The sequence below is a fragment of the Schistocerca cancellata genome, chromosome 8, assembly GCF_023864275.1.
Source record: "Schistocerca cancellata isolate TAMUIC-IGC-003103 chromosome 8, iqSchCanc2.1, whole genome shotgun sequence".
Classification (NCBI taxonomy): domain Eukaryota; kingdom Metazoa; phylum Arthropoda; class Insecta; order Orthoptera; family Acrididae; genus Schistocerca; species Schistocerca cancellata.
In genome coordinates this window covers 200,998,693-201,018,412 of record NC_064633.1, presented here as the reverse complement: position 1 = coordinate 201,018,412, position 19,720 = coordinate 200,998,693, and the positions used below count along the sequence as shown (strand labels likewise).

The following is a 19,720-nucleotide window of genomic DNA, read 5'->3' as shown; positions in this document are numbered from 1 at the left end:
GTGCCCCGACCGGGACTCGAACCCGGGATCTCCTGCTTACATGGCAGACGCTCTATCCATCTGAGCCACCGCGGGCACTGAGGATAGTGCGTCTGCAGGGACTTATCCCTTGCACGCTCCCCGTGAGATCCACATACCCAACATGTCCACACCACTAAATTCGTATTGCGCCTAACAGATGCTTGCCCACCGTACTCATTACTCGTGGCAGATTAATCTACCAAGTCCCGTATGAGTTCGGGCATAGCGTGTGCGTTCGCACAAAAAGGTCAATGGCCGGGAAGCCATATTTTAACTATATATGACAGTAGTATCTGTTCCCGAAAGAACAGTTACCGTGGATGACCATGCAGCTTTGCTAGAAATGAAATGATAATTAAATGGACACCCTAGCTGCAAACAGGTGTTGATGTACTTCATTGGGGACATGTCGAAAATGTGTCATATATAGTTAAAATATGGCTTCCCGGCCATTGACCTTCCTCTGCGAACACACACGCTACGCCCAAACTCGTACGGGACTTGGTAGATTAATCTGCCACGAGTAATGAGTATGATGGGCAAACATCTATTAGGCGCACTACGAATTTAGTGGTGTGGACATGTTGGGAATGTGGATCTCACGGGGAGCGTGCAAGGGATAAGTCCCTGCAGACGCACTATCCTCTGTGCCCGCGGTGGCTCAGATGGATAGAGCGTCTGCCATGTAAGCAGGAGATCCCGGGTTCGAGTCCCGGTCGGAGCACACATTTTCAACATGTCCCCAATGAAGTACATCAACGCCTGTTTGCAGCTAGGGTGTCCATTTAATTATCATAAAACCATAGTGCTTATTTTTGTTTTCATAACGGACAAATACATGCAATTCATATTTTTTGTTTATTTGTTTGTTTGGGTACTCAAACCTGATTTTCAGTGCCTTTATAAATACTTTAGGTGATCAACATTGTTAAATTATATAAAATGCAGACATGTGAAATGTTGGAACACACAAAATCACTCCCTAGCATGCAAAATCCAAACTGTTAAACTATGTATATATAGCCAGAAATGACACAATACAGTGAGTCTGGAAACACTGCTTGGCTGATCACTTACTTAATACTTGGATGGTCCAATCAACTTCTGCACATAGCAAAATCTCCTGCCTAACAGTTTATTCCCATGTGTCCTGGTATCCAGCACACCACCACCTCATTCCTGTGTATTTGCAATTGGAAAAGGGCATCCTGGATATTCTGGGCTGTTTTATCTGCAGGGTATAGATGCTGGATGGTCTCTAAAGTGCTGAGAGCATCAGTACAGATGACAAATTTTGACCCCTGATCACGCCTCATCTAATACGCAGTATTCATAATCGAATAAAGCTCAGTGTGAAAAACATTAAACTCACTGGGGAGACAGATTCTGAGGACACACTCAGGTTAACAATGGAACAACCATTAGAGAAAAGGGATACAGCCCAGGCAGGTTTTTGGTTTTAATGCTACACCCTGTTGTTATTTACTTCCCCAACTATTCACATAAATATGTCAACAGATTATTCTTTCTTCTTTAGAGCTGTCAAGGGTACATTTGTAAGATCTTGTATGGTTTCCTTTGTGGAGAACCCTTTACAGAAGACAACAACAAGAGGCAATTGACAAATTCTGGTTAGAAAAATGAATCAGTATTCTATCATAAGATACTTTCGCAAACACTTTTGAAAAGAATGGAAGGATGAAATGTGTCTGCAATTAGAAGTGGTACACTTATCTCCAGTTTTATAAATAGGTGTTACTGCCACATATTTACAGCTCTCAGAAAAATCCCCACAGTCATTAATTGATTAGAAAGATAGCTTAAGCGTACTCCTATCCATCCAGCACAAGATTTTAAAACTCTGCTAGAAACACTACTTTTTAGTGGCCCAATGAATTTTTCAGTTTCCTTATGGGCTGTATTTTAGAAAATATTGTCTGTTGGTGGTGCATACAGGGTCCATCAAAGTAAATCTAAGGCATTTGTATTTGCCTGCTTTTTAGTTAGTATATTTTTGCTGCAACAGTGATTAAATAATCTTTGAATCTGGTGTCCACTGATTTCAATATGTCATTACTTCTGGAAACTCAATATTTGGAATACTATTTTAGTTTGTTTATTGTTTCAAAATATTCCAACATGTGATGTTTTATTTGTGCATTGTGCTTGTGTTTTGTTTTCTTTGATAACAGACTGGTGAAGTGGAGTTTCAGCTCCTGAATACAACTTATCCACTGAGTTAAGTAGGGCTCTCTCTCTTCCTATCACATAATACTTAAAATCCCAGGAGTTATCCATTCATTGTCCTTGGTTCTGTGCATTCACACATTTGTTTTAGGGGAAAACAAGCTCTAAATGCTGTAGAAATAAGTCTTGAGGCAACTGTCCTGCCTGAGGTAAAATTCAGCCTTTTTGTCTCTCAGGTTACAGGATGCAATCATAATGAGGATTTTAGTTGTCTGAAGATTATTTTCATAGAAATAATCCACCATTATTTGAACTATTACCTCTTGAGTGGCAAGTAGATTGCCATTTTTACTGTAGTTGTTAATGGACATATTCATCTTCTCCAAAAAATTTTCTTACAGATTCCCATTTAATAGTTGGTGAAGGGGAACAATTCATTTAGCATGAAAACTTGGGACATAACCCTTCTCGCACTCCTCAAAAATTGCTCTAGCTGTAAGAAATGTTGCTGGATTTTCAGCATATACATTGCTGCTCAATTTCTCCAGTACCACCACCTTGCAACTCAATGCAGTTTGATATGCGCTAATCAACCATGGAACAGGTTATGTCCTAAAATGACCAGCAGATGTTGACAGGAGTACATCAGAGACTTGTGTACCATCCCCTTCATGTGATCCATTCATACCTAGATACGGTCTTGGAATTACACCATAATCAGCTGGCTGAATTATATCTAGTTAGATTTTTAGAGCATCCATTTCAAGGACCATTGGTAGGGTATTAAGATAGGAAAATGTTCACTTCAATGTATGCCATTCATCACCTCCTATAACAGCACCAATGTGGGGTGCCAAAAATGTCATTTTCACTTTATATTCTCATAGCAAAAGATTCTTAGTAACTCATTGCCAGAAATGTGTCAGAGGAGCCACATAAAATACAATTGACTATTTTGTCTCAATAGCCATCCTCTCCTCTCCACAGGTGCACAGCTCATCTTTAGGTTGGGTTTTGTGGAGGAATGTTATGCAAGTTCAGAGCATCCTTTTGATTCCCTGAAAAACACAATGTTCCACCATCACACCACGCAATTGTTTCTAGAATATGCCTACAGAACTGGCACCACTGATCATCCCCAGAGTGAAAACTAAAGATTCACCAAACCTGAAGCTACACATTGCTGAACACTATTCATCAGGGGCTTACCACTTGCCACAATTAGCTGTGGGCTAATTCCATAAGGTGCTTACTGAAGTATTGGCAGAAGAGCCAACACTGTGTTGCTAGAGGAGGCCGAAATGCACGCGTTTAATTACATGCTGACTGGCGTGAGGTCTGGAACAGTTAAGGGAATTAATAGTAGCAAATAAAGTACGTAGTTGATATAATACTTAACTTTAATCCACAATTGGTGTACATCGCTCTTGGCGGTACATGTTATAATCTCAATATCAAATGCTATGGCGCCTTGCTAGGTCGTAGCAAATGACGTAGCTGAAGGCTATGCTAACTATCGTCTCGGCAAATGAGAGCCCAGTTGTACAGCCGACTTAGCCAGAGATGGATCACTGACAACTACGCTCTCATTTGCCGAGACGATAGTTAGCATAGCCTTCAGCTACGTCATTTGCTACGACCTAGCAAGGCGCCATAGCATTTGATATTGAGATTATAACATGTACCGTCAAAAGCGATGTACACCAATTGTGGATTAAAGTTAAGTATTATATCAACTACGTACTTTATTTGCTACTATTAATTCCCTTAACTGTTCCAGACCTCACGCCAGTCAGCGTGTAATTAAACGCGTGCATTTCGGCCTCCTCTAGCAACACAGTGTTGGCTCTTCTGCCAACACTTCACTTACCAGTTGTCGGCATCACTGGCTAATGTGTCATAAGGAATTCAAAGAACATAACGAGCGTTTCTTTATGGCATTTATAGAAATAAATATATGGGTCTCTTCCCCTAAAATGTGGCTTTCAAGTCTGAATATAATGCATACCCTATTGAAATAATGTAATTGTATTAATGACTACCACAATATTGTACCTGTAGATAAACAATACCATAATTACAGGACTAAATATCAATAATTTGTGCTTCCCTGAGTGTTGTTGGAAACTCTTAAGTAATGTGTCACTAAAAGAAAGTGCAAGCACTACCACCACCACCACCACCACCACCACCACCACCACCACCACCACAAATGTCAATTATATCAAATATGAACTGGGAAACATTATCACACACCAGAGAGTAAAAACAGAAACAATATGAGGCATGTCAAGAAAGTGTTGCTCTTCGGTTGGCAGAAACACCTTTACTGATTTGCATGCTACAGAACACTAATCCCCTACAAAGTAGTCTCCTTACTAATGCACAAAATTCTTCCAGTGCTCCCACCTTTGTTGAATCACTTCCAGAACACATCTTCTGAAATGGTGATCACCCACACTGTTGCATTCTTCTCTTGACTCAAATCATATTCATTACTGGGGCATTTTCAGTTTAGGAAAATAGTCAAAAGTCATTTGGAATTATATCGATGCATAGTGAGCCTGACTAACCAAAAGAATGTTGTGTCTGGTGAGGAAAGTCTGAATCAGAAATGCAGAATGGGGGGATACATTATCGTGATGGAGCTGCTAAGTTCTTGCTGGCCACAGATACGGTTGTTTACAGTGCACAACACCATGAAGGCAATGAAGTACCTACTGGCAGTATTGCTTTGGGGCAGTTTGGCCTTGTGGCTTGTACTTGTGATGCATCACCCACGAGAGATGAATAAAATGGTCAACATAACCTCTACACTGCTGTGGACATGCCGTGCTTTTCTTTGTCGTGGGGATTTCAAATGTTTCCACGTGAGGACTGAAACTTGGTTTCTGGGTTGTACCCATAAACATATGTCTAATTGCCTATGGACATGGAGTTCAGAAAGTTGGGGGTTATTGCTTGCATTGTCCAGCATGTTTTGTGCCATTTACAAATTGCATAGCTTCTGCTCTCTTACCAGCAGTCTCAGTATGAATTTCACATATCCTCATCTCGTGCATAATTTTTCGGTCAAAACTGAATATACTGATCCGATGCTTATTCTCATCTGATTCGCAAGTTCTCTTACCGTTATGCGATTTTCTACCATGATCAAAGTCTGCACTTGCTCAATCACCTATCATTTATGTTTGTTGAGTGCATGCCTGAAGACAGTTTACTGTCTACAAATGTGTAGCCACCATTGATGTGCTTGTACCACTTCTTTGTCAGTGGGCTGCTCAAGGCATCATCTATGAAACCTTGCAAATGTTTTCTACTTAGGCATCACCAAACATTGGGCAAAATTTGATGCAGTATCCTGCTTAATTTTTTCCATCATTTTACCGCTGCTCAATTTTTTCCATCATTTTACAAGTTACTGGAATCAGATGAATGCTCACTATACATTCTCATTCGTAGGCTGAATGTCAGTTGCCGATGCTTTCCATCAACAGAAATAAATTCACTACTGTGCAAAAATGTCTTCCACCACATCTCCACTAAAGAAAGTCTCCTCCCTTCGATTTATGAAGGAAACAAGAAGCTTCAACATTTTTTTGTATACATCTGGTACAGGAGATGGAAAATGCCAACCTACGTATTCAATTATATCATTAAACTTTATACTACTTAGACAATACATACAGAAAAACTTAGGTAACACAAAATATTGCTTACCAATACAGGGTTGCCGGATCAGAACCACGCCGCAGTTCCACTGCGAGAGTTCGACGCACAGTGTCCCACACACGAATGAGCGTTCCCTTCTCTGATGCAGTGGCAATTAATGTACCTTGTTGATTAAGTGCCAAGCACGCTAATGCACCACGGTGTGCATTGACTGTAACAGGTGCACTTGAGCTCCCTGCTTCAGTACTTGCCAGATCCTAAAAGGAATGTCCAAAGTAACAAACAACCGTGTACTACTAGATGCATCTTCATCATTTATTGGCTTTGACAACAAATTGTCACCCAAAACCACTTTACTGTATTAAGAAGACACTTAACTGATGGTAAAAATATGATAGGAAATCCCTATCAAATTTACTAATTTGTATAAAAGAGCAGATGAATTATTGTTGCTGCAACAATGGGAATTCCATTTCATTACTATACACAAAGTAAGTCAACTTAAAAACTTATAGAAATGAATTATAATGGACCGATAGACTCTAGGATAAATCATTAATGAATGAAACACGTTTACTGTTATGAGCTACAATGCATTTATTTCCACAACAGGTTTCAGAGGTAATCCCCATCATCACGTGGATTTGTGTGGATTACTATGGAATTTATATGTTGTGTTACGACTTTGAAGTAACCTGTGGCACTGTCTCCAGTGGTCACACACTCCTCTCCCTGTTGTGGAACATCACATACACCATCACACTTCGTAGATAAGCCTCATGATGGAGGTTTAAATCTCTGGAACGCATTGTGGAAAGAAGTAGTGACAAGTAATGGTAAACTTTATGTTTCCTTTGACAGTCAAGGTAAAGGTGAACCAAAAATGTTCGCATTTAAAACAAATCATTTATGTGAAATATGGGATACCTAACACTACATATTTGTCTTTTTTCTTCTGTCTTGTCCAATTGCTCTCCTAATTGAGGGGTATTATAGGTATCACATTAATAATGTTGTTGTTCTTATTAGTGGTAAAATATTAATTTACTGCTGTAAAGCACATGCAGCAATATACGAAGTATACTGAATGGGCAGCTGCAAATATCTTCAAGCTTCTTGAATCCACTAACCCCTATCCTTCATTAACTAAAATCCACAGAAATAAATACTGACATATAGATGTTTTAAGCCATCTATGCTTCCTCTACAAGGTAGTTTCCATAAAACAGCTTCAGATTTCTATACCCCATCTTACAGACTGAACTCCTTCCTCTCCAATACCTGTTGTAATCTGAACACCACCTTAATAGTATTTCCAACATAATGTCTTGTAACTGCTGCCTCGGAATAATATAACCTATCAAGGCCACTGAAATATGTGGCAAAGATACTTCTCTGTCATAGCCAAAAGAGTGAGTCTCAACAATCTATTTTACTTGGAATGTCACCAGAAACATCCTACAGAACTCAGATTGCAAATAAACCCAAAACACAGTTGTCATCTTACTTTGTAGAAACCTCTCTCTCTCTCTCTCTCTCTCTCTCTCTCCAAAGTTTCGGCACCACACACTCCAAATACGACACTGCTACATCACAGTAGACCACATTGATGGGTTCCTTCTAGACACTCTTTCACATAAAATGAAACACAGTGATATACAGTCTCAAAATATATTCCCTCTGCCAAATGCCTGGCACCACCTACAAGTCATGCCCCAATGATCCAACTGCCGAAGTCCAGCATGACCTCCAATTCCTGCTCAAATCCACAGACTAACTTTGGAACTTTTCTGCTGAATCCTTCATTTCCCCCACCCTCAATATATAAGTGTTCTACATTCAGAATAAATGAAGGAGCGAGTTTCTGGCAGAGATGAAACTGTGAAGGGAAGTCATGAATTGTATTTGGATAATAAGAGCATTGCACACTATAGGCAAGGATCCATGTTTGATCCTGAGACCAGCAGACCATGGCAATATGTTGGGAAGTTCCAGCAAAACACACATTTAACCATCTCAAATGGTCCCCTGTAGCTCCCACTGAATGGATTTCTGCCCTAACTTATGGAATCCTCCAGCCCACTGTCACAGCATATCTTCCTACATTAAACATACTAACCACTAAATTGCTCCTCCACTGTTACAACCCCAATACAACCAGGCTCCAATTTGTGTCAGCTGTTGATGCAACACACTCGTACATGAACATCTGATAAGCTATTGCTTTTCCCCCAATTGCTTCATCATTTACAAATGTGACAATATAAAACACAAACCCACAGCATGGACATGGGCACTTGTATGGCAACTTCATATCCCAATCAAATGAGCAAGGTTTCAGAGTGGGAAGACACCGGACATAAATTTGGGGAGACAGTGATTCAAATCCCTGGCCAGTCATCCAAATTTATGTTGTCCATCATTTTCTTAAATTCAAGTAGCAAGGAAGTTCCTCTGAAAAAACAAGATCAATTTCTTTCCCCATCCTTTCCCTATCAGTGCTTCTGCTCAGTCTGCAATGACCATCGTATCATTGACAGGACATCAAACCTTAATCTTGCTTCATAAGCCAGTATATTTATGGCCCCTTAGACGAATCCTCTTTGTTAACGTATGTTCTTAAACTCCTCATTTGCTTCAGATCCACTGGTAGTATCCTCAAGATCAGAACCCAGGGTAGGTATGTCCCATCAAAGAGGGTGATTTCAGATGGCTCTGAGGTAATTTTCACAGTAACTTGCATAGGTTATGTTAGATTGCATTGTTTGTTACAGAAGTGGTATGGCACATGCATAATGAACAAAATATCCTAGAAACAGAAAGTCTGTATGTACCTATATTTGCCAGAGACAGGCAAACAAAATGACAGAAATTACCCTGTATATTTGGATGATTTCGGACACACGTGTTTTTAATCTCTATCCAAAGTATGTGGGAGGAATTTAAACATACATTGACTTTTTTTTAAATTCTACATTCTTTCTATTTGATTTTTGTGATTTGTAACACAGTTAAAGGGTATCAAGCATTATAAATAAGTGTTAAGGATTGAGATAATGAATTTTATTTTAACTGTCACTTTTTTCACTTCCACATAAGCTGTTAATATTTTCACTTCAGCAAACAGAGAGAAAAAATTTTTTACCCTGTTCTGTCTTTCACCAAATACCTAATACCCAATCTAGTGAAAGGAAATCTCCAGTGTGCAGTGTTCAAGATACCTTGCTTCAACATTCCTCCTCCTCCTCCTTCCTCATTTAGTACTGGCTGTCTTCCAAGTTTTTTTGAAAGTATTTCAAATCGCACACTTTTCTACATGGTAATTTGTGACACCAAGTATCATGAAAAGCTTTATCTAACCCAAGTTTGGAATCATAATTACACCATACTTTAGCACCTTTCTTGCTTTTACACATTCTTGTGTTTTCCGAAATCACCCCTCATGGTAGACAATTTTGTAAAAATCATCCTTATTTCATAACTTTAGAGAAAAACTTGGCACACTTTTACAGCAACTGTCTCAACACCATAGGCTACTGATTTCATTGACCACTACAATTATAACACCTTTCTGCCACTTGCAACAACAGAAAATTTCAGCTTGATGATACTGTGTGAACTTTCAACAATTAGACTGTCTGTCAGATATTTATGTAGGTAAACATTTGACCAAAACAAAAGTCATGGAACATGGGAAATACAGTCTCATCCTTGAAATAATTGGTGTGTGAAAGTGAAAATTAGTGGCAACTAGTTGATATGCAGTGAGAAAGAGCAAATAAACCATACTTTCCAAAATCCCCCCCTCAGCATCTGAAATCATCCTGTTTGTTGGTACCATTTTTATTCTTTCACAACCTCAATTTCTTTACCTATATCCATTTCAGTGTGTGATCTTAAGTTCAATAATCCATCTCCTTGGATTACTGAACTAAAGATCACACACTGAAATGGATATAGGTAAAGATCAATAATCCATCTCCTGTGGTTCATGGTGTGGGTTTCTGCAGTCATGTCCTAGTTCATGAACCACGGGCAACGTATGAGTGGCCAAGTAAGTGGTCCCAACAGTCGGGATACCAGTTACTTTGGAATAAGGCTGGGCATCTCGGACATATTCTGAGTCGTGGTCACCTTTGTGCTCATACGGCAAAGACTACCAAATCCACCGGTTAGTCCCTCAGCCGTTAGGGGTAAAACCCAATGGGACTCATGGCAAGTAAGGTTAGCAACCTACTTCCCTGGTACTTTAAATATGATGCTGGCAACAATCAGAGAAAAATGCCTCGGACCTTTGGAGGTGACGGAGTCCCACCTCTAACTGACAAACCAGGGACTCCTAAGATATGACTTGGCAAACAAATGGTAATGAGATGAGGAGCTATTAATATCAATGGGGGCTACTCTGGGAAGAAGGTAGAGCTGGCAGAGGCTGCAAGTAAGATGGGGCTGGACGTTTTAGCTGTTAGTGACATTCGGGTAAGGGGTGAGAAAGAAGAGGAAGTGGGAGAATACAAGGTCTACCTGTCAGGAGTCAAAGCAGGAATAGCACAATGGGGTGTAGGGCTTTACATCAGGAAAGAAATGGAACCCAGCGTAGTTGCAATAAGGTATGTAAACGAACGACTGATGTGGATAGATTTGACAGTGTCTAGCAAGAAAATTAGGATTGTGTCAGTATATTCGCATTGTGAAGGGACAGATCAAGATAAGATGGGTAGTTTTTATGAGGCACTCAGTGATGTAGTTGTTAGAGTAAAGGACAAGGACAGTGTTCTGCTCATGTGTGATTTTAACGCCAGGACTGGAAATCGAACAGAAGGGTATGAAAAGGTTATGGGTAAATTTGGAGAGGATATGGAGGCCAACAGGAACGGGAAACACCTCTTGGATTTCTGTGCCTATATGGGCTTAGTAATCACAAACTCCTTTTTTAAACATAAGAACATTCACCGGTATACTTGGGAAGGCAGGGGAACCAGATCTGTCATTGACTATATAATAACTGATCAGGAATTCAGGAAGGCTGTGAGGGACACATGTGTATTCAGGGGATTCTTTTATGACACTGATCATTATTTAATCTGCAGCGAAATTGGGATTGTGAGGCCGAAAGTGCAGGAGGTCAGGTCCATATGTAGGAGGATAAGAGTGGAGAAACTTCAGGATAAGGAAATCAGGCACAAGTACATAACAGCGATCTCAGAAAGGTACCAGTTAGTTGAATGTAGTCAATTACAGTCATTGGAAAAGGAATGGACAAGGTACAGGGACACAGTACTAGAAGTGGCTAAAGAATGTCTTGGAACAGTAGTGTGTAAAAGTAGGATGAAGCAAACAGCTTGGTGGAATGATACAGTCAAGGCAGCCTGTAAAAGGAAAAAGAAAGCGTATCAAAAATGGCTACATACCAGAACCCAGGTAGACAGAGAAAGTTATGTTGAAGAAAGAAACAAAGCCAAACAGATAATTGCAGCATCCAAGAAGAAATCGTGGGAAGACTTTGGAAACAGGTTGGAGACTATGGGTCAAGCTGCTGGAAAACCATTCTGGAGTGTAATTAGCAGTCTTTGAAAGGGAGGTAAGAAGGAAATGACAAGTATTTTGGACAGGTCAGGAAAACTGCTGGTGAATCCTGAGGATGCCTTGGGCAGATGGAGGGAATATTTTGAAGAGTTGCTCAATGTAGGTGAAAATGCGATCAGTAATGTTTCAGATTTCGAGGTAGAATGGGATAGGAATGATGATGGAAATAGGATCACATTTGAGGAAGTGGAAAAAAATGGTCAATAGATTGCAGTGCAATAAAGCGGCTGGGGTGGATGAAATTAAGTCGGAACTCATCAAATACAGTGGAATGTCAGGTCTTAAATGGCTACACAGGATAATTGAAATGGCCTGGGAGTTGGGACAGGTTCTATCAGACTGGACAAAAGCAGTAATCACACCAATCTTTAAACATGGAAACAGAAAAGATTGTAACAACTACAGAGGTATCTCTTTAATCAGCGTTGTGGGTAAAATCTTCTCAGGTATTGTTGAAAGGAAAGTGCGAGTATTAGTTGAGGACCAATTGGATGAAAATCAGTGTGGGTTTAGGCCTCTTAGAGGTTGTCAGGACCAGATCTTTAGCTTACGGCAAATAATGGAGAAGTGTTATGAGTGAAACAGGGAATTGTATCTATGCTTTATAGATCTAGAAAAGGCATATGACCGGGTTCCTAGGAGGAAGTTATTGTCTGTTCTACAAGATTATGGAATAGGAGGCAAACTTTTGCAAGCAATTAAAGGTCTTTACATGGATAGTCAGGCAGCAGTTAGAGTTGACGGTAAATTGAGTTCATGGTTCAGACTAGTTTCAGGGGTAAGACAACGCTGCAACCTGTCTCCACTGTTGTTCATATTATTTATGGATCATATGTTGAAAACAATAGACTGGCTGGGTGAGATTAAGATATGTGAACACAAAATAAGCAGTCTTGCATATGCGGATGACTTAGTTGTGATGGCAGATTCGATTGAAAGTTTGCAAAGTAATATTTCAGAGCTAGATCAGAAATGTAAGGACTATGGTATGAAGATTAGCATCTCCAAAACGAAAGTAATGTCAGTGGGAAAGAGATATAAACAGATTGAGTGTCAAATAGGAGGAACAAAGTTAGAACAGGTGGACGGTTTCAAGTACTTAGGATGCATATTCTCACAGGATGGCAACATAGTGAAAGAACTGGAAGCGAGGTGTAGCAAAGCTAATGCAGTGAGCGCTCAGCTACGATCTACTCTCTTCTGCAAGAAGGAAGTCAGTACCAAGACTAAGTTATCTGTGCACCGTTCAATCTTTCGACCAACTTTGTTGTATGGGAGCGAAAGCTGGGTGGATTCAGGTTACCTTATCAACAAGGTTGAGGTTACGGATATGAAAGTAGCTAGGATGATTGCAGGTACTAGTAGATGGGAACAATGGCAGGAGGGTGTCCACAATGAGGAAATCAAAGAAAAACTGGGAATGAACTCTATAGATGTAGCAGTCCGGGCGAACAGGCTTAGATGGTGGGGTCATGTTACACGCATGGAAGAAGCAAGGTTACCCAAGAGACTCATGGATTCAGCAGTAGAGGGTAGGAGGAGTCGGGGCAGACCGAGGAGAAGGTACCTGGATTCGGTTAAGAATGATTTTGAAGTAATAGGTATAATATCAGAAGAGCACCAATGTTAGCACTGAATAGGGGATCATGGAGGAACTGTATAAGGGGGGTTATGCTCCAGACTGAACGCTGAAAGGCACAATCAGTCTTAAATGATGATGATGATGATGATGATGATGATGATGATGATGATGATGACCCATCTCCTTGTTAGTCTACTTCCACCTCTCTGATGCCCCCATAAAAACATCAGTGCATATTAAGATCACCAGCAACAAATATTCCATTTTGATCCCTACCATCCTTTCCACACCAAAAGACTCTCCCATACATTCTTTCCACCTGTTGTCGGAAAAACTACAGTGCTGAGAAAGCTGTCTTCCATTACACTGAAGGTCTAATCCTTTGGAGTAGACTAACCAATCATGCGCCAGAGCTTCAACTGTCTTCCACCATGCCCCAAAATCTTTTCCACTTCTCCCAAAGTGCTGTTTCACCATCCACACAACCTACAAAATATCCTAGTTCAATCTGGCTCCCACAGGCACAAATTGCCCTGTGCAGCCATTCAGCATATTGTAATACAGTCCTGTCACTGATATGTCCTATTCCATCATAAAGAAAAGCCATCCATGAACACAGGCACTTTTTATAGCAACACTACAGCTGGCCTTTTTCGAGGATTGACTCCCAATCAGCCACCCACCCTTATGAACAAACATTGCCAAACTGTGGCCTTAAGCATGTTTCACCACCTAGTAGTACAACAAGCTGATCTGGTTGCCTGCAATCCAGCAAAATCTTCCATGTCTCAATTTCCATAAGCTACAGTACCCATCATCCACTTACCTCTGCTTGTCTTCACCTGCCTTCTCCTGCCCCCATCCCCTCCCCAACAAAAAGGCATTCTCATTTGTCACTGTTCCCTTGCTCAGTCTGGTTTGGGTTTCTAGGTCTGTGAACCCTGAATCGCTGTAATTTCTTAGCAGTTTTCTCCCTCTCCATATATCCTGCCCCCCCCCCCCCAACCCTGCCAAGTCGTCCACACCTTTGTACACTTGCCTTCCACTGAAACACACAGTGTAACATTGAAAGACCCCTGCCTTCACTTGAATCAGCTTTCTCTAGCACTGTATTTATGTACTCCTACCCCCTTTGCCCACCCCCTCTCCCCTCTCTCAAGTTACAACATAAATCCTTCTAAACACTTCAGCCTGTATGGCAATATATTTAACAGCAATCCAATAAAAAATGTATTAATTATAAGAGTATGTTTCTGTCCTCTGTCATGCAATGTTTTTTATTCTTTTGGTGAAATAGTTCCCAAATATATAATGAAGCCACTCTGCAAATTACTGCTGCATTTAACGACACTTAATCCAGCATGACAGATATTAGATCTGAAATATAACAGGCCAAAATGGGAACTTAGGCCTTGTTCTCCACATTAAAAATTATTAGCACACAAATGAATGAAGGGACTCCTCATTCAAGTTTGTGATGTTATAGCTATTTTTCAGATTTTCAGTTGATTCCCAATGTGATAAAAGTAATCTCCATGTTCATATATAGGAAGCGGTAGTAATCTTAGGCGGGTTTATCATCACGGTTAGATACTAAGATAGTAACTGGTCATCTGTATTACAGTTTCGTGACAATGCAATACGGACTGGTGACATATAATAAATAAATTGCACATTACAGGGCCATTCCCAGCTTATATTCTGTAATGCTATTAATTCCTGACACAGTCAGGAAGGACATAAGTGATCTAATATTTTATAAAAAGTTTAAAAAAATTCTTAATAAAATCTTAAGAATGGAAGCACTTAATGTTGAGTGATGGCAAATTTCAGTTGATTACACAGCCATCTTCAAATCTGGAATAAAAATAGAAAATTGTACTCAAGTGAGGTACAAGAAGGGAGTAGAAAATCCCTAATGATACCGACAAGAAGACATGTATTGTGTCTACTCATAAAATGAGATTAAGACGTGGTGTCTGCATCACAGTGGACACTCCTGCATCTCAGTAAGCTAACAGCATATGCCATCACCATAAAATATTACGTACACTAGATCTAGGAAATAAATAGAAGACATCAATACAAAATGAAACACACAAAAGCATGTGTGGCCACATTCTGCTAGACCATCTAGCATTGCTGTACATGATGCTTTGGTTAACAAGTTACTCATGCAACAGTTTTGTATGCAAAATACTGTATATGCCAACTCATAAGCTGGATTTGTACTTTACATTTTTTTGCTTAATTTATGGTGGTGTGCGCTTTATTGCGTACTGATGCCTTCTATTTATTTCTTAGGTCTTGTATATCTAATGTTTTATCTCAATGATGTATACCTTTATTTTACTGAGAAACGGCTCTGAAATGAGCATCCACTGTGATGCAGATCTTGCGCCTTGTGTCTTAGTCTTATTTTATGAGCAGACACAATATAATGTTTTTAATTAGTTTGTATTTGTCATCTTGTCTTCATTATTATGGATTTCATAACTCCTTTTGCCTTTTGTGCAATTTTCTTCTATTATCCCAGATCTGAAGATGGCAGTATAATCAGCTGAAACTAGCCATCACTCAATGTTATTTACTTGTGATCTTGACTATTACAAGAAATCTTTTTAACTTTTTTATTTTCTGTAATGTGATGTAGCAACGGGACATCTGAAAGTGCCAGACTAAAATCTGGGGATAACTGAAAAGCAAATCATTCTTTGCACAACATAAACCATTCCCAACAAGTTTTCTCTGTAGCATACCTCTTCATAATGTAATAAACTACACTGAAGAAACCAATGTTTTGGCCACAGTTACAGTGACCAAAACACTTGTTTCTCCAATATAGTTTTTTACATTATGATATGGTATGAAACTCAGACACGTTTTATGTCGACTACCTATGTCTGCGGAAGCCTGTGCACTTACATTCCTAACAAACTGAAGCTAACAAAAAATAAACATGATATAGCTCCTAATGTCAGTCAACATTCTACACATGACAACAACAATTCTGCAGAGGAGACCTATAACATATTTTATTTCTACTAACCACCAGTTGGACACTGCCAAGCTTGTGACCTGGGAAGGCAAGCAGTTGTCGTTCACTGGTAGCCATCGGACTCATCTCACATATACCACGCTCATTGTCCCTGGTCTCTAGAGTGAGTAGGCGTCGAGCAGGTTGCGGGAAGGTGAATACATGTATTTGGTTACAGGTAGCAACCGCCATCCTGTAACAACACATTTTATGCACTCATGGTAACAAAGATAAACAAGGTTACTAATGTCACTTACTGTCCTGTGGTATCAGAACAATAGTTTCTCCTTTCATTTTCTGAATGACAATACAAACTGTTAGGAGATATTTACAAATTAACTGGGGATAAACTGGAGCAAGGAAAGAAGTGATAATGTAAATGCAACAAGAAGAGACCAGTAATTTCCAGAAAAACTGAAAACATACACATCTGTTTGAACATTCCTGAGAATTTAAAATGCAAAAAGATGTAAGCTGTCTCTCTTTACACGAAGACCATAAGCCTATGTGCCACAGAAGTGCAAGAATGATATCTTTTAAGAATAATTTAGATTACCTCATCTGTCCACAAACAAAAAAGGAAATGAAAGGTAAAAATATCAACAATTACTATCCACATCTTCCAGCTAATGAAGAGTGTTGCACTAAATTACATACTTTTTTCTCATTGTATGTGTACAAAAGGCGAGCATTTCCACAAAACCTTTTCACACGAAAAGTACAGTATTATCTACAGAGTTATGGTGTTTTTCTCAATCTCATAAAGTTAAAAAAACAGTGAATATGAGGAAATTCTCACCTGTCTCTCCGCAAACGAACAGCAAGCACCCTAGCAGGAAACGTAAGTTCCATTATGAACTTCTTGGAAGCGTCGTCATAAACGAGAACGGTGTTCTCGGCAAACTTAGGTCGTGGACCCCCGGCGACAATAGCTAGCAGGTTTGTCCGATGAAGCATTTCGCAGGAACAAACACTCCCGACAAGATCCAGATCTACAATTCAGTTTTAACTGTTACTAAAATTTATAAAATCAATGCGCTTCTGTGGTTATAATAAAAAAAGTGTATACATACCTAGGTGAGCTTTTTCCACTAAGGGCTCTACATTGTAAATACGCAATCCTGTTTCCATACAACAGGTGAAACATCCTGAAAAACAAACATGTGTCATTCTAATTTTAACCAATCTCGCGCAATCCACGCGTGTTGTGTTCCTGTTACTACAAAATTAATTTGAAGATACGAAATCATTTCTGCTCAAGGCAAAAAAATGCACGGTAATGCAAGTCCTTGTCACATTATAAACAAACCTTGATCCTGATTGAATCGCAAACTTATGACCCCTCTTCCAGCTGCCATTACTTCAGGAGCCTTCATTTGTGTTTAGAAACGAATTTCTAATCTTTTCCACGTTCGTACATTATCGTAGCGCTATGGCAAAAACGCTTTGCGAAAGGACAACAAATTACTGTTATCATGTGCAGAACAATGGCAGGAACACCACGCAGTAAACAGCTGATTGCTGTCATGGAAAAACTTTGCGCTTATACACAGTTAATAACGGTATCAATGAAATTTCAGAGCTAAGATATTTTTATTTAAATGTTCCCTTAAAGAAATAAACAAGTCGTGTATATCGACAAAATAAAGCATTTGTTCAACCCGACGAATAATATAAACGGGAAGTGATTGCTGTTTTGACTACTACAACGTTGCCATGGTGACATGTAATAAACGCCCCAGAGCGATCTAAAACATAACGAAGTATTGTGATACTGATTAGAAATGCGGTTGAGGTATAGGATCTTTCGCAAAATCTATGTCCTTAATACTGTTACACATTTTTATCGGTAGGTAACGAGAGGCCAAAATCTTACGGAGCAGCGTAGCTGCACTTTGTTTTCCAAGTACAAGGTAGTGTGAGCGATCAGACTGCATTTTGGATATTAATTCGCTCGTTATAAATATTCTGCGTGATATCGTCTTTTTGATTATCCTATTAAAAGGATAACTGTCTCCTGCTGTGATAATAACTTCTTATAAATAGACTTCAAACACATATTTTAGCAGAATGTGTGAGTAAATGGCCAATCCAATGGATACATTAATTTCGTAGTGACTCGAAGCTCGACCAGAAAATAACAAACAGCTGATTGTTACAACGAGGTATATTTTGTCTTTGGTTAGCTCTTAGCATTTTGATTGAAGTGTTCACTTGTGACCTAGCAACATTGTATTGGGTAAATTTTGAGTGTATTAAAAGTGTTTATTAACAAGCTGTGTGTCCCTTCATTCTGGATCATCTCAACACTCTCGAAACTCTACAGTGGTGACACGATTAGAAACACGGGAAAGTGACGGATCAACTTGGAAACGGCAACGTTAAGGAGGAGGACGCGAGCGAGGTACAGCAAACACTACACCTCGCTGTAGCAGGAACTTTCACCGTCCAGCAAACGCCGAGTCATGCGTTTCCTGAACGAGGTAGGACTGTATATGAAGTTGAATTGCTGGCGTTCTGGATATCTAGACCAGAACCCTGGATCATGCAAGCTGTAAGAATTTTCTGCCAATATGGTGTTCACGATTATACGGCTCAATTTCATTGCGTCATAGCAAATTTAAATGACTCACAGATTGTACAGGCGGAGGAGACTTTACACACATATAGTTATGTGACATTCAAAAACTGCCTAATCAAACAGTTCGCCCCTACGCTGGAGTATTGCTTATAGAGGTTATTAGTGGACGAGTACTTGGGAAGCAAGTCATTCAAACAACTCTTGCTACAACTTCGTTCACTGTCAGGTTCAGCTCTGTTGCCTGAGAGGCCACTCAGAATGCTTTGATTAAAAAGTCTTAAGGGAATGATACCAGCTACAGACAACCTGAGAGCTGTTTACACGAGGAAAAAGGGACTGATCACCCTGTAGTTTGGTCCCTTTACTTCCAACCTATCCAACCAACCAGAATTGCCTCTAACAGTGTTGTCAGAAGCCGTTGCAGCTTGTTTAAAAAACAACACTGTAGCTAGAACTGATATGGCTAGCAGGCCCAACTCAGACATTTCAGGGGCTGTTACACAAACTGGGCCTGGACCAGGCATTCCTTTGTAAGCACTGACGAATTCCCCAGAATAGCTGGCAGAGAGCGCTCAGGCTCTTGGTGCACAAGTCACTGCACTACAGATCGGACAACATTTGGAGGATAAGAAAACAAATAGAGGGTATCAACACCTGACAAAGCAGTATAAAACAGGACAATTAGGGGTAAGGATTACTGGTGCTGGTTTCACCAACGTTTTGGAGATGGGGCACACAAGGGCAAGGCCCCTTGCAAACACTCAAACCCTTTCGACAGCATGTAATGAGCACTATAGGCCATCATGCTGCCGTGACTGTCATGGTAAGTATACTAGATGTTCTCAGCGCTAGTTTACAGAATAATGGGACAATAGCCTTTTTTCCCACACAGCAAAATACGGGTTACAACATCATAAATTCGAGCCTGTGCCTAGCACTGACTTAATAAATACACAACATCATTGCATTACCTTCACATCTGCCTGCAAGAATCTCAGCTTCCAGAAATTATAATTTTATTTCCGTGATATGACCAGTAATTCTAGTGTCCATG

At 39.9% G+C, this 19,720-nt stretch overlaps 1 protein-coding gene and 2 non-coding genes across 3 annotated transcripts in view; 1 reads left to right on the top strand and 2 right to left on the bottom strand.

Moving 5' to 3' along the window:
* The window catches only part of LOC126094722 (WD repeat domain phosphoinositide-interacting protein 4-like), a 38,553-nt gene extending 20,760 nt beyond the window's left edge, over positions 1–17,793 (bottom strand). The window contains exons 1-5 of the mRNA XM_049909265.1: positions 17,395–17,793; positions 17,159–17,233; positions 16,885–17,077; positions 16,098–16,278; positions 5,929–6,137 (exon numbers count right to left, since the gene is read on the bottom strand). Of these exons, the coding sequence (XP_049765222.1) occupies positions 5,929–6,137; positions 16,098–16,278; positions 16,885–17,077; positions 17,159–17,233; positions 17,395–17,461 (725 nt within the window). The 5' untranslated portion in view covers positions 17,462–17,793. The remainder of the gene's footprint in view (positions 1–5,928; positions 6,138–16,097; positions 16,279–16,884; positions 17,078–17,158; positions 17,234–17,394) is intronic.
* Trnat-ugu (transfer RNA threonine (anticodon UGU)) lies at positions 2–76 on the bottom strand. The gene has a single exon. It is a non-coding gene; the product is annotated as a tRNA-Thr (tRNA).
* Trnat-ugu (transfer RNA threonine (anticodon UGU)) lies at positions 671–745 on the top strand. The gene has a single exon. It is a non-coding gene; the product is annotated as a tRNA-Thr (tRNA).
* Positions 17,794–19,720: the final 1,927 nt, after the last annotated feature.